Source organism: Macadamia integrifolia, chromosome 14 (genome assembly GCF_013358625.1).
Source record: "Macadamia integrifolia cultivar HAES 741 chromosome 14, SCU_Mint_v3, whole genome shotgun sequence".
NCBI classification, from domain to species: Eukaryota; Viridiplantae; Streptophyta; class Magnoliopsida; order Proteales; family Proteaceae; genus Macadamia; species Macadamia integrifolia.
The window spans coordinates 26,411,610-26,426,597 of NC_056570.1; the positions used below are offsets into that span (position 1 = coordinate 26,411,610).

A 14,988-nucleotide genomic window follows, 5' to 3' on the forward strand; every position below is an offset into this window, starting at 1 on the left:
TCACCCCATGTGTTTAGGCACATGGGCCACACTCCCTATACAAAATTTTTACCTATAATATATGATATATAATGTATAATATATCACTTGAAGAAGGATTTGGGTATAAAGAAAAAAAAAAAAAAAAAGGCCTAGTAATTTTTAATGTTAGGGAAAAGTTTCCACACAGTACATGTGCAACGGATCCATTTCTCCCATAATGATGATCCTTCATTCCCTTGATTAAATACTTAGACTTCAAAAGATAAATAAATAAATAAGACGAAGGAAACCTCTCTCATCCCAAACCTGGATGTTGGTTGAATATTAATGACATGAAAGTTGAAGAATATTTTTTTACCCATCTGGATCACATGCATTGGTTAATTAATAGAAATGTTACCCAAAGTTGGAGAAGAAAAAAAATTTGATAAACCCACCTTGATCACATGCACTTAATAGAAATATTATCATTTTAATGTTGCATAACATATATAAGATAATTAATTGTGTCCTTCGAGTATTCAAAAAAAATTGTGTACAACAATGACATTTTTTTTTTAAATGCCAACGATATGTTTTTTTCTTATAAAAAAAATGATATTTGAATTATGAGATATTTTTTAAAACTCTTTAATGTCCCATTAAAAAAACATTTTGGTAACAAAAATAAATAAAAAAGTAAACAAAAATTAAATGTTAAATTTAAAATACAAGTTTTACAAAAAAAAAAAAAAATCAAAATCAAAATAAACATCAAGAGATGTCATTCAAACACTCACACATATATTACATCCACTCATGTTAGAATTAATGTGTATCATTAGTTGGAATTCTAATTGTCAAGAATACGGATTGAGAGATGCGATATCACATCACATCGATCAGTTCTTGTTCTTGGGTTTCTTCACTATCAATACGCTGCAACGAGCACGATGCGCACAATAGTCGCTCACACTCCCAAGGATAGCCCTGAAGATCGAAGAAGAAGAAAGAATCAATACAAGTAAGTTCGAACCAGATCTATACGTTGAAGAAGAAGAAATACCTTTTAATGGCACCATAGCCATGGCTGCCCACAACAAGAAAGTGAGCATGGTGCTTCTCCACGGCCTCACACAGCTTATTCTTAGCGTCCCCTTCCATTACTTCCACTTCGTAGTCAGAAATCTAGAGAGAGAGAGAGAGAGAGATCCACACCATTGAAAACCAACCAAAGAAGAAATAATTAAGACTTATATACATGCATCGAAAATTAATAAACAAGAATCAAATCATCATCAAAAGAAGAAATAATTAAAGAAAATAGTTTATGGAGTATACCGATCTTTGCTTGCAGAAGTCCATGGCCAAGTTGGTGACGGCTGCTGCAGTACTCTTCTTCGGATCGGCCTCAACGTGGGTACGGGAATCATTACTGAGGCCAGGGCCATCAAAGTTCTTAACGTGGACGAGGATGAGCTTGAAGGGGGTCTCATTTTTGTTGCATTTACAAGGGGTGAGCAGATTGTCCAATGTCCATTCCAGCGAATAAAAGCTCTCCTTGTTGTTGTCCACCCCCACCACTATCACCTTCTTATTCTTCGACGGCTCACACATTTTCTCTCTCTCTCGCTCTCTCTCTCTCTCTCTCTCTCTTTTTCTTGGGCCTGATATTGATCTTAGCCTCGACTCTGTACTCCACAGACAAGAAAGGGGAAAGAGAAATTAAGAGAGAAGAGGGCTCTATATACCTTTTGTTTGTAAAGTTTTATAGGTGAAACGGTTTTCAAGGCACCCCAAGAGGAGAACTTGGGGCCATGGATGATATATGCTGTCAACATTCCACAGGCGATGCCGACTCTTCAGAAGACAGAGAGAGAGCCCCCCTTTACCTCATATATCCCATATCCTTAATATATAAATGGCTGCTTTTTCCTCTAAAATCTTCCATGAGAACAAGGAAAAATTATGAAGCTAGATCGATCAGTGAATTGGGTTAACCTGAAGATCACACTTTCATATGCGTGGACTTTGATAGACAAAGGTAGTTCAAGTGATTGAAGGCCTACACTCATCTTATAATTAATGAAGTTTCACACCTAAATTTGACATATGAGATAGACGTGGTTGAGTTCTCTATCTCAGCAATCCACATCGTTTCCTGGCAAGGCAAGGAATGGCAACGAAGGCAATTCATTATTAACAGTTGTGATACTTGAGGATCCTAAAATGGGTTGTTCATGGTTCATTCAGGCTATGTTTAGTAACCAAGAAAATAAAATTTTAAAAGAAAGATAGACAAAAAATCATTGTGCAATCACTTTTTTTTTTTTTTTTTTCTTGGTTAACAAACATAGCCTCAGATCGAGGATTGCAACTAGTGACAATAGGTTTGGTGGAAGACCTCACCATATAGAATTTATGGATAGGTATTATATATTTATGCCACATTGAAAGCTGATGTGACAATCCCGACCATTGAATCATTCAAGGGAATGATCCCCCTTTGGTAGTCTAGAGTCTAGACACTCCCCCCTTTTTATCCAAATCTGTCATGATTGAAACTTGACATGTGATGGAAGGATGTTAAGTCTGCCCATCTACAAAATTTCGGTCCAACCCAACCTATCACTACATAGAACAAGTAGATGCTTATTCACAGATTTCATATGGTTGTGACCATCCATAAAGACCTGCTCCCTATTAGAGTAGTTTTAACTTCGAACTGTTCTACCCTAGGTGCATAAATACTCATCTTCAATTGGCATACGCATCAAGAAATAAATGGCTTGTACCTTAGGGTTGAGGTTTGAACTGCTTCAACTGGTGAGTGGAACTTGTTGGAAAACGAAGCTAGTACAAAACAAACATAAACAAACACGTATGCATAAAAAAGTGTAATATGGAACTAAACTCAACTCAACTAATACTATTTCGCAAGTACTTGCGGTCAGATGCATGACTCCAAGTCTCACCATTTCCACTATAATCAAGCTGGACATATTCTGGTAACTTACTGACTTGTAAGCAGAGTGGTTCAAGTGTTCAACAAAGCCACCCAGAGAATGTAATTGGCAATAATAATGTTATTCTAATTGATGTTCTAATCAAGAAACATCCTTGGACACAAGCTGCGACTTCATAAACAGCTTATAAGAACTGGTCCACAGTTTTTCTGCAAGTTCAGGGTCATAAGAAAGTTCCGAGGAATTAACTGTCCTTCCTCTTCCTCCAAAAAAGTACTCTCCAGATGCTTCCTGAAAAGAAGAATTAAGCAGTCAACAGAACTACTTTAGAATTCCAAACATATCCCATTATCTTCTCTCAAAAGTGAGAAAATTATACAGAGACGTTCCAATATGCTTATTGATGCATCATGTTTTAGTCCCACTGTCCAACTTCATCAGTACGTTCAATTTAATGCCAATCGAAGTCATTGAAGAATATCACCACTGAAGATTGCAGTAAACAATCGTTAAGGAATGGTATTATGTAGTTGAATCTCATGCCATTGCCCATTAGACAACAGGTTATACAGCTTCAGCAGCATTTTCATATGGCTATGTTCAAGCTCAACACTTGATGGTAAGCAGAACTTAATTTTATGGTATATTTAGGTCTTCAGCACGTTATAAATGTTTGGAAGCCTCTCCTTCAGCTTTATTCAAGCTCAACCTGGACCCACTGGGGGGTAGAAGGATGTACAGAGACTTGATGGGGAAGGAGACCCCACCAGGACTTTAATTTTCTTCATTATATTCAGGTCAAAACCTGATAAAATCAAGATATCAACCTACAGTATCTGATACTAAATCTCAAGGGGCGGTCTGGTCAAAACTCTAGATATAAGTAAGGTCTTTTGGCATATTTATGAGATAGACACTGAAATTCTGGAAGATATACATAAAGATCAGCAAAGAAAGCCACCGGGCACAGTGAAAAGCTGAATGTAGAAAGATATTTTATTCATTATAAGAAAGCTTATCTTAAGTAATTACTACAGTAAAAACTCCATAAAATGTACAAGGGAAATAGGGGAAACGGGTAAAGAGCAAGGGTGGAGGAGACACAAGGATTGAGGCCTTAGGACTATGAAACAGTCCTTGTCAGGTTCTGTTCTGTTTTATTTTATTTTCCATTGTTAAGAGTCTGTTTTATTTTTATTGGCAGAAGACTAACGAAATTGAGGATAAAACAAGATACCACACAACTAGGAATGAGGCTAGGAGGATTGTGGGGAAAGCTAGAGCAAAAAAATATGATGATCTATATGAGAACCTCAATACAAGGGAGGGAGAAAAAGAGATCTATAGGATAGCTAAAATAAGAGAAAGATTGAGCAGAGACTTGGACCAAGTTAGATGCATCAAAAACGAGGAAAGTAGAGTGCTGATACAAAATGAGGACATTATGAAGAGATGGGGTGATTACTTTTGTAACATACTAAATGGAGGTATTGTGACTGATAGGGTGAACCCAGCTGTAAAGGGGGGTAGACATGACACCGATTGAACCTTGGAAGAGCTTGATGGACATTTACCTGCAAGTTCACAAAATCGAGGTTAGAGAGGCGATGCGAAGGATGAATAAAGGGCGAACGACAGATCCGGATGAGATCCCAATCAAAGTTTGGAAGAGTTTGGGAGGACGTGGTGTGGCTTGGTTGACCAATCTGTTTAACAAAATCTTGAGTACAAAATCTATGCCGAATGAGTGGAGGAGAAGCATTATGGTTCCGATTTATAAGAACAAAGGGGATGTCCAAAACTGCAATAACTATAGGGGCATAAAGCTTATGAGCCACACCATGAAGCTATGGGAAAAGGTTATTGAAGCCCACCTAAGAAAAAAAGCCAAGGTATCAGAGAACCAATTCGGTTTTATGCCAGGAGATCAACAACAAAAGCCATTTATCTCCTAAAGAGGCTTATGGAAGTTTTTAGAGCCCACAAAAAGGATCTACATATAGTCTTTATTGATCTAGAGAAAGCATACGATAGAGTCCCGAGAGAACTAATTTGGCATGTCCTTCAGAAGAGGGGTCAGATTAACTATGTGGATATAATTAAGGACATGTATGAGGGAGCAGTGACGAGTGTGAAAACAAGAGACGGGCAATGTAATGAATTCCTTATCACAATTGGGTTACATTAAGGATTTGCTCTAAGCCCCTATCTGTTTGCTCTCATTATGGATGACCTAACCAGACATATCCAAGACTCAGTCCCGTGGTATATGCTGTTTGCATATCATATTGTGCTGATAGATGAAACTGTGATGGGATTAATACTAAACTGGAGCTATGGAGATCAAATTTGGAATCAAAAGGTTTTAGGTTAAGCAGAACAAAGACAGAATATATGATGTGCCCCTTTAGTCAATCTAGAGGAGGGGAGGGAGTGATGAAGCTTGGGGAATAGGAACTACCTCGGAGGGACGGTTTTAAATACTTGGGATCTATCATTGACAAAGAGGGGGATATAGAGGATGATATTGCTCATACGATTAAAGTGGGGTGGATGAAGTGGAGAGGTGCATCTATATGACAAAAGAATACCTATTAAACTCAAGGAAAATTTTTACAGAACAGTTATACGACCGGCTATGATGTATGGAGTAATGTGAACAAACTGAGTGTAGCTGAAATGAGAATGTTGAGAGGTACGTGCGGGAAGACCAGGATAGATAGGGTAAGGAATGAGAATATTAGATATGAAGTGGGGGTTGCACTGATCCATGACAAACTCCGCGAGAGCCGATTGAGGTGGTATGGCCATGTCCAACGGAGACCTATGGAGGCCCTAGTATGGAAGAGTGACCAGATTTATTGGGAAGGAGCTAGAAAAAGTAAGGGCAGACCTAAGATGACTATTAACAAAGTGGTCCGAAAAGATATGCAAATTGTAGGGCTCGACCCTAGTATGACTTCGGATAGAGTTTTGTGGAGGACAAGAACCCGTGTTGCTAACCCTCTATAAGGGATGTTTCAATGATGCATATCTATATTCTACAATACCCTCTTAACTTATCCCCATATTTTCTCCTCTTAACTTATCTTCTATGCTTCTTTACTTTCTATTATTTTACAGCATTGGATCCATGTAGCCGACCCCATTCAGTTGGGATAAGGTTATGTTTGTTGTTGTTGTTGTTGTTGTTAAAGTCTGTTTTATCCAAAACATTCAATTATATATACGTCGCACGAGGCATTGCCTCCCACATTTTTGGAATGGAAAATTAGTGGTTTAGTTAATCTCGAGGCTGCTGCCTCTCTTGCTGTCTCCCTCTCTCCTCCCTCACTCATGCTTTCCTCTCTCTTCTCTTCTCTCACATCTTTCCCCTCCTCACGATTGGGTTTTCTGTTTTTCTTCCTTCTTCTCCTTCTCTTCCATCGATCTGAGCCCACCACCAGTAAATGATCTTCCTCTGATCGATCTGCATCAATCGGCAGCTTAGAAACATAGGATCCCTTTTGCAGATCACTCTCAAGCAACTTACTAAGGGTGCAACTTCAGTAGGCTGGGTAAGGTTGAGTGCCAACTGCACAAACAGAATAGTCTACCCATAACCAGACCTCCCATAGCTACTCAACCTGCCCAACCAAATCATAATTCTCATCTAGTAGATACTATCTCATGTCGTATCCAGGCCAGGTTAGGTTTATAAGACCATTTTAAGTCAGAAGCAAGAGTGACACATATCGAACTCACATAATCTTGCAGTAGAGGTAACCACTGGGACTCACTATGGTTATCTATAATTCTGTGAAGCACACAAGTTGGGGCCGCATTTTGTCAGATAACTGAGGCCTTAGTCCATGTACAATCAATAAAGACAGTCAAGTTGGTATTTCCAGATCAAAGCCAACCTAAGATCTAAAATTTCAGCCTAACCCAACATAACTTATGTCAGATATGCATTCAAAACAAGCCAAATTAAAGCCAAACACTAGATAAGAGTGATGAAGGGAAAAGAAAACTTACTGGCGGTGCAAGGGTAGCATCAACAATGGACTCAACTCCATTTTCAGGAGACTGCAGGAGACCCAGGAGTCTTATAACCATAAGAGCCAGCTGAGATAGATATGATGGAACCTCCCGCATGATGTTAGTTTCCACAAACCCAGGATCCACAGCACTGTAAAATTAAACAAATTGTTTTATCAGGAATTCAAACATTATTGAGCTAATATGAGAAAAAGTGAGGAACTAAAGAAAATCAGAGCTTTAAAAAAAGTATGAGCACTATATATTTATTTCGCAATTACCATTATATAGGGACATACAGTGCACATGTAGGATGATGTGCCCACTATTCCCTTTGGTATACAGCATCAAAGATCATGTTGAAGATTTACCTAAGATACATGTTCACCAATCAATGGCTGTCATCATCTGAAGGTTGATACTCTTACTAAAAATGTCCTAGATTACAGGCACATTCTAGATCCCAACTCCTTTTTCTCAACATGTGTCCCAAATGGATTTCGACAACAATTATCAATTGATTCATTTCAAATAGTCAAATTGTGGATTTATGAAAAAAAGACTAACTTCAAAAATACGTACAAGACAGAGACTTTGTGAGATTCATCGTTCAAGTACAGTTGCCGATGGAGCTCATAAGAGAACAGTAGCAAGCAGACTGTAAATCAAAAACAACAAATGCTCATTAGAATATAAACAAATCACCATTGATTTTATTTTTATATTTTTTAGCACACCCCGCTCACATTTGGAGTATTCATAGATATGAGCACATCGGTATTGCTTTGATCTTGAGAAATACTTCCCAACCAGAGTTTCCTCATCCACTTGTGTACAAGACACTGCAGGAAAAGCAAATTAACATAATTAAATTTATATTAAATGACCCTTCAGTGCTCTCATGCAGGCTACAACTTGGCTGTCGAGTATGATTTGTGAACATAGAGAAAAATAAAGCGCTTGATTTCATTAGAAGACCGAAAAAATAAATAAATAAAATAAAACATCCTAACTGATCATACACCAAGTGTGCATAGAACCAGAGGTCAAGAAGTTAGATCAGAGATCACAAAAGATGCAGGTCTGCTATATTATAAAGCAAGGCAAATCAAGGTCGACTTAGCAATTCAATGTAAGATCTGCTCAAGGAATCAAATAGCTATTTTAACTCAAAACTATGGACTTAAAACTTTGCATAACTATTAAAAACATGCTCACCACATTGATGGGTAAATGATGTAACATTAACTATCCGGGAAGGAACAGGGCTGCTTCTGAGTAGTGGTAACAGTAGATTAGTCAGAGCAAATGCACCAATGTAATTCGTTCCCATCATCCTGGAACATAAACAAAAAGTCTCAGCAGGTAATGCTTTTTCTGGAGAGTGGATACCCGGTTGCTACCATACAGGCAAATAACTGACTAAAAACACAGCATATAAGGCATTAAAAAAATTTAAGCAAAACTCAAACTTGCTTAGGTTATAGTGTAAAAACAGTGGAAACACAAAACGAAAGCAAGAGAACAAAAACTCTTCTGTGAATATATAGGTTTTAAATTTTAGATATGTTCTCCCATCTCATTAGACTTCATTCAAACTCCTATTTTATTAGACTCATTCGAACTCATGCAGCCCAACTGAATTTCTCATTCACTTGGATGCCGAGTGGGGAATTGGGAAGCAGATGATTTTACAAAGAAAGGGATGATTAGACCTTTTGATTTTCTTCAGGGAAAGCTTCCTCAACAGATTGTGGCTAACTTTGTTGGTTTCTTAATTCTGTCCTGGTGGTGTCTTAGTCACAAACTCTTTCAAGGGTGTATTATTACTTTTCATGGCATAGTTCTCAGGGGAAAAAAAAAAAGAAAGAGATGTGCTGAACCGCAACTGTGTTGATTTGCTGTGGTTTCAGACCCTACCTATATTAGTAGTGGTCTGTGTTCATCACACACCCTCCATCCAACAATGACTGTCTTGCTTTCCTTTCTTATGTCCCAAATGTTATGGATCTAGAATGAATTCACCAGATTACCCTTGTCATTCACTGCCACATTTCAAAATTTAAAACATAAGTGGGAAAGGAATCAGATTTTTTCATGAAGGGTTTATATTGGAAATGAAGTGGGTCATTAATGCATTAACATTGGGATTGTCCAATTATAGTCATTATTGGGATGGGGGAAGAGAGTAGAGAGGTCAAATATCTAGGGGAGGGAAGAAGAGAGAAGAGATGAGCCTCCACTCAGCTAAGAATTCTCACACCATAAAAATAAAAAAATAAAATCAACAAATTTAGGAACTGTCCGGCGTAAATTATTACACAATACAACATTACAACCAAGATAAAAAATGCAAATAAAAGGCCCAAAATTGAGGATCAAAACACATCCAACGGTGGTGATCATGCTCCTGCATCACAAAACCTTGAATCCTTGGATCAAACCTGACTATAGTTTATGGAGAAAAGAGTAATGCCCACTTGTGTGTCTAGGTCCGGACACAGGTGGGCGTGAAAAGACCATGCTACCCCCCCCAGCTGCTTCTGTGTGCCTTCCCATTGGCCTGCGCGTTGACTCAGTAGCCACGCAAACAGACAGGTTCTCTTGCCCATAGTTTTTATTCCGCATAATGTTTTGCAAGTAATGAAAAGTATCAGTACATTTCATACGTAAGAGTTTCAACCCCATTGATCAGTGGATCAGGCATGAACCACAACGTCATTTGTGTGACATATAAAACCCACCGATAGGCCCTGAAGTGAGGGTATAGCAGGGCTTCAGGACCATGACTTTCAGAAGGCAAAAAGTCATAAGCTAATTTTGGCAGTGGATAAGTTTGGTAAGGGCTCACTCATAGTCAGAGTTAACAAGTCTTCCTTTGTTCTATTCATAGATTATCATTTTATAAAAAAAAAAAGGGGGTTACGATCCAGAAATGTTGCTAACTTGCTATCAGGTTTGAGTTGGTCCATGATAACAACAGGCTTGGATGATGCATACCAAAACCAAGAATACTTAGTCAGGATCAGAGAGCCTTTTCCCTGCATTTGAAGCCCTTGAAACACAAGGCCGTGGCCCCATGAATGACATAATCATTATATAAAAAAGATTAACTTTGAAAAAAAAGAAAAGAATATTAGAAGAAAATATTACCCAACCATCACATACAGAAAATGTAGGAAGCAAGAAAAATGCCTCAATAAGATCTACCAAAAAAAAAAAAAAAGTGTCTCCACTAAGAAGTATCAAAAAAGAAAATGCACCAATTATGAATTATCACATTAGATCATGAACAAACTCAAAAAACAAAAGATGTTCAGTCATCAATGTAGATAAAAAAAAAAAAAAATGGCCTTTGAATGCCAAAAACAGTCAAAAATAAGCATCAATGGTAAACAAATTCCAGGCTAGCAGCTCCAAAACCCTCAGTGTACAGCTGTTTCGAGTTCCAGTTGTTGCTGGTTCTAGTATTTTTGCATTCTTCAGTTATCTACATTGGAGTGCCACTTGCAGTATGTCTCAGAACTTGTCATTTTATAAAGCTGGGATATTATTATTTTTACAGGCGTTTTTGGACAAAAAGGGAGTTTAGGAGACCATGCAACAGATTTGCAATATTTTCTAGCCTTTTCCTCTCGAGCGTAAGTTGGGTGATAAATAAAAGATCAAGTAAAGTAGGGTTTCTCAGTTGGAAAAATATAAAATGGTGCCACATCTAAATACATTAGTTGTTGCCCAAAGTTTATGAAACTAAGGTGAGATTGTTTTGGCAGTGCATTAGGAAAGAAAAATAATGAAAAGAAAACAGAAAAGAGATGAGATAATTACTGATCATAGCCTTCACTTGTGAATCTACATGATGTTGCAAATATCCCTGCATTATTGATCAAGACTTGAACTGAAGGATGCATATTTGAATTTGAAAGCCACCGCTCAAACGCATTTTTGAAATTTATGATTGATTGGAAACATGACAGATCAACCTGAAATGCTTTGAGATGAGCATCAGCATCCTGTTTCTTGATCTCTTCGACAGTCTGTTAAACCACCAGAAGAATAGCTATGTAGAAAGAAATGAAAAGGAATTAGTGGAAAATAATAACAAATTTTAGCTTTGAACTGTACCTTAGATAGCAGATGGGAAGAGCGTCCAGCTGCAAATAAAAGATTGAAGTTTAGTTATTAGATCAGATATCGATAAAGGAATAAACCATTCCACACAATAAAAGACACTGCTTCACGCATAATTTGATGCCAATGAGAATGCAAGGATCAATCATCCAAAAGTCTTCATAGAATGAAAACAAGAAGAAAAAGAAAGAAAGAAAGACATCCAAACTCAGCCTTATTAATATCAAAGCAGCTAAGTTTATAAATAGACGGTGGAAAAAATGAATCAAACCTCTATCAGAATCCGCTAAAAGATGGTCAGATTTCAGTCGACATCTTGATGTTAATCATGCAATCAAAAATCCATTTAAAGTAGAATTTAGGAGAAGCTTTTATATTTATTTTCATTTTCACATTACAAAAAGGATGTACCCATTGCACGGGGCTCCCACCACTCCAGGGTCTGGGGAGGGGTCATAATGTACACAGCCTTACCCCGCTTTGTGGGTAGGCTGTTTCCTGACTTGAATCCGTGACCTCTATGTATCAACGGAGCAACCTTACCGTTGTGTCAAGGTCCCTCCTCTATATTTATTTTCATATTATGCTACTTAAATAACTAACATAGAGGCGGGTTGATCCTTAAATAAGAGAAGCTACACAGTTCCACTCCTAGTATACTGACTCAGATACCTGCCTTATCCCACCATTACCTGAGCACCCTCACCATTCCAACTCTACTCCATGATCTTTCAGTAGATGAAAATGCTTCCAACTTGGGGATGTGGAAATAGCCCATCAGCAAATGCATGAGAGGGTAATGGGTAAATGCATACTAATTGTTTAATGATGAAGCTAACACAAACGCTAGCATCCTGGAAATATAACTAGCTTCGGAACTACATAGTAGACGGACTCGATCTAGAAAACAGAGCCCGAACGGCAGTTGAGGCTATTAACTTATTATTTCACTGAATGGTGAATACTATGATGTAACCTTCACTGACAAAGGAAGTCCTACACTGGATCCCATATCTTGTGCATAAATTTAGGGACCTAAAAAACTGGTCGAATTCTGTGATGTGAAGAATGAAAATCCGAGGTCTTGAAAGCATAATCATTTTCCAAAATCAATTGCTTGGACACATTTTTGTAGATATACAGAATACAAGGCTTATGGGCGGGAATGATTGAACAACCCATTGAACCAGAAGAAATACAGAAAAAGTGCAAAAAAAGTTAAGGAAGATTACCAAGAACAACATAGAAGCCTTCACGGGAAAGAGCATGGGCAGATGCAGCACCCAAACCAGATGTAGCCTTGAAGCATCAAAAGAAAATGTAAAGTGTAAGGGAGAAGAAAAGTAAGGACAGAGTGTTAAGTGATGGATGACATACGCCCGTGATGATGCAGAGGGGCCTGGTTGGTGCTTTTGTTTCGGAAATTGAAGTGAGGGTAGGCGGAGAACAACGCGGGTAGAAATGAGGTATCCGATAGAAGAAAGCTCTCGAGGACAACTCCAAGTATGACCTGACGAGAGCAAGTGTCCAAAACACTGCCATTCTCCAGAACTCAAAGCAGCAAACAAAATTCAAAGCGTCCCAACAGTCCCGCATCCTTGAATTTGTCTTTATCTCCCTCACCATCTTCTCGAAAATCCTAAACCAGAAGGAAAAAATAGAGGAGCAGAAACTTATAAATTCCCCCATGTAATGTCCCTGACGTTTTAAATCTAAATTCAACTCTCTGAGTCTGAATCATAGACCATAGGAAGAAAAACAATAGATTCAAAACTCTAAACAAAATAAGCCTCGCATGAAGGGGGGGGGGAGAAAATGGAATTTCCGGAACTAAAACTCGTTGTAATTTGATGACTTCCAGAAACAGAAACGTTGTCGAGAGATAAAGCACTCGTAGAACTGGAACTTGTTTTCAGGTACAAAGTTGCAGAGCGGCTAGGCTACTCGGCCCATCACACGTCTGTGGATCAGTCGAGCCGTCGAGGGATTCATCCGAATACTCGATCAATCCGCTTTAAAGTTTAGACCAAATGGCAAGAAAAGTAAAGAAAAAGGGTTCAAGTTGGTAGATAAATACCAGAAGAAGATTAACAACTTCAAAGTCAGTCGAATTTGCCAGATTCATAAATTGGGGGTGTGGCATATGGATTTGAGGAGCATTGCCCAGCTCCAGGGATTGAGGATCTCGTCATGCTGAAGATTCGAATAGTGAGTGAGGAACGAGCATAGAACCAACGCCGGTCTGAGGTGAGGGCTTCAGGGTCTCCCTCCACTGTCGATCGTCCGTGAAAGTTGCCGTTGCGTACCATTTGTTTTTGGAAAATTTACAGTGCCACCCCATAAAAGAATGTCACTATTAAAGAGATATCCCTTCATTATTCCAAATTACGCTCGCACTTCTTACCGTTAATCTCTATTAAGTGAGGATTTGAAATAGTGGTTTTACCATTTGGATTAAAACACATGACCCTAAAATCTATCATCTTCTTCTTCTTCGCCACGCATACAATCAAACTTTAACCCAGCCGGTTGCAACCCCTTATGACCAGCAACCCCCTTGCCCCCTACCTTCTTTGACTGACATTGGGTAGACCAGCTCGCCCTATCCGACTACTATACCCCCACTAACAAAAATTGTTCACATTGACATCGACCCATTTGATAAAGGAAAGATCAAGCAACCCCATCTCTCCATAGTTTGTTGATATTAAATTGGCATTAATAGGAGAGAACAAATTGTCAAGAGGAGAGGAAATCAAAGCTTGAGCTTGATTTCTCGTATTGGAATTAGAGCTTATAGAACATAAAATTTTGAAGAACCCTCTGAGTTGTAAGACTTATGGATAAGTTATTCTTGCTCAGTATCTGATTCAAGTTCTATACGAATTAACATAAGGAAATGAAATTATAATTACTGTAGTGGACAACACCAGATGTGGACTACTCAGTGGTACAAATATAAGATGCCTCGGCAATGGCTGACATCGAAAGGACTATATGCCATGGATTTTGGAATGCTAGTGGTGGTCGAAGGCATTGTTGCAAAACGTTAAAAGGTTGTGGTGAATATTGATTGAAATGGAAGCCTCATGATGAATGTACAATAACTGACACACTAGGAGTGTAGAAATTACCCATCAAGGTCACGATTTTGAACAACCAACATATGAGAATGCTTGTTCAATGGGAGGATACATATATAAAAAAGGAAAAATAAGTTAAAATAGAGTTCATGTGTTGAAAGAGGAGAGATGGAGCACAACTGATTTGGGGATGAAGATGATGGGCTCAGTGGTGAGGGGTTAGGGGATTAAGAGATGGTATATTAAGTACTTCGTTTTTTATAAGGGTATTTTAGTATTTATAAAAAATATATATATATATTTATGGATGTCAGCATTTAAGGTATATTTCGTAATAAAAACTAGCAGGAAAGAGTGTGAGCATAATTTAGAATTACGCAAAGGGTATCTCTCTAATAGTGACATATTCTCTGGGAGATGGCTAAATTATTATTATTGTTTTTTAAATGAGAAATATGATGTCTGTCTTAAACCCGTTTCCCCTCCTCGCCACCGTTTTTTCCAAAACCCTCATACCCTCTGCTTCAGTCGCTCGATTCTCTCCTCCATCCGTGAGGGGCAGTGGAGCAGCACCGTGATCGTGCGCGATACCGACGGTCGACTCTGCAACGGAGCTAGCGGCGCAACGGAAAAAGGTCAGAAATCAAAAGACCTGTCCCTACATCCGACACTCCTACTCCTTGAGTTAATCCCTAATTGTTTTCGCGCATTATAATCAGAAATATTATTATTTGCTAATATGATGCTGTTCATAGTTCAATATAGATTTTAAGTGGGTCTGCTTGGATTGTGCCGTGTATTAATGATATATTTGATTTCAGTAGAGA

General features: G+C 38.3%; 3 protein-coding genes across 7 annotated transcripts in view; 1 reads left to right on the forward strand and 2 right to left on the reverse strand.

Annotated features, from left to right (window-relative positions):
- Positions 1–719: 719 nt before the first annotated feature.
- Positions 720–2,880, reverse strand: LOC122061927 (universal stress protein PHOS34-like). The gene is made up of 4 exons (XM_042625504.1): positions 2,757–2,880; positions 1,303–1,652; positions 1,028–1,149; positions 720–951 (listed from the first exon to the last, which is right to left on the reverse strand). The coding sequence occupies exons 2-4, from the start codon at positions 1,576–1,578 to the stop codon at positions 864–866; spliced, it is 486 nt and encodes a 161-aa protein (XP_042481438.1). The 5' UTR covers positions 1,579–1,652; positions 2,757–2,880; the 3' UTR covers positions 720–863.
- LOC122061926 (dehydrogenase/reductase SDR family member on chromosome X-like) lies at positions 2,816–13,400 on the reverse strand. Of its 3 annotated transcripts, none has more exons than XM_042625503.1 (10): positions 13,156–13,400; positions 12,456–12,717; positions 12,311–12,377; positions 11,073–11,101; positions 10,776–10,930; positions 8,166–8,284; positions 7,694–7,789; positions 7,515–7,605; positions 6,945–7,098; positions 2,816–3,218 (listed from the first exon to the last, which is right to left on the reverse strand). In XM_042625503.1, the coding sequence occupies exons 2-10, from the start codon at positions 12,702–12,704 to the stop codon at positions 3,069–3,071; spliced, it is 1,110 nt and encodes a 369-aa protein (XP_042481437.1). In that variant the 5' UTR covers positions 12,705–12,717; positions 13,156–13,400; the 3' UTR covers positions 2,816–3,068. The 3 variants fall into 3 exon arrangements, with proteins under 3 accessions (XP_042481437.1, XP_042481435.1, XP_042481436.1); XM_042625501.1 differs by having other exon boundaries at positions 10,776–10,984; XM_042625502.1 differs by having other exon boundaries at positions 7,530–7,605; positions 10,776–10,984; positions 13,156–13,399.
- A 1,198-nt stretch (positions 13,401–14,598) lies between these two features.
- LOC122062031 (nuclear pore complex protein NUP214) overlaps positions 14,599–14,988 on the forward strand; it is a 64,159-nt gene continuing 63,769 nt past the window's right edge. For 2 of the 3 annotated variants that reach the window (XM_042625663.1, XM_042625665.1), the window contains exon 1: positions 14,600–14,796. The gene's annotated coding sequence lies outside the window, so the exon portion shown is untranslated. Of the gene's footprint in view, positions 14,797–14,988 lie in introns of all 3 variants that reach the window. The other variant, XM_042625666.1, reaches the window with a different exon arrangement.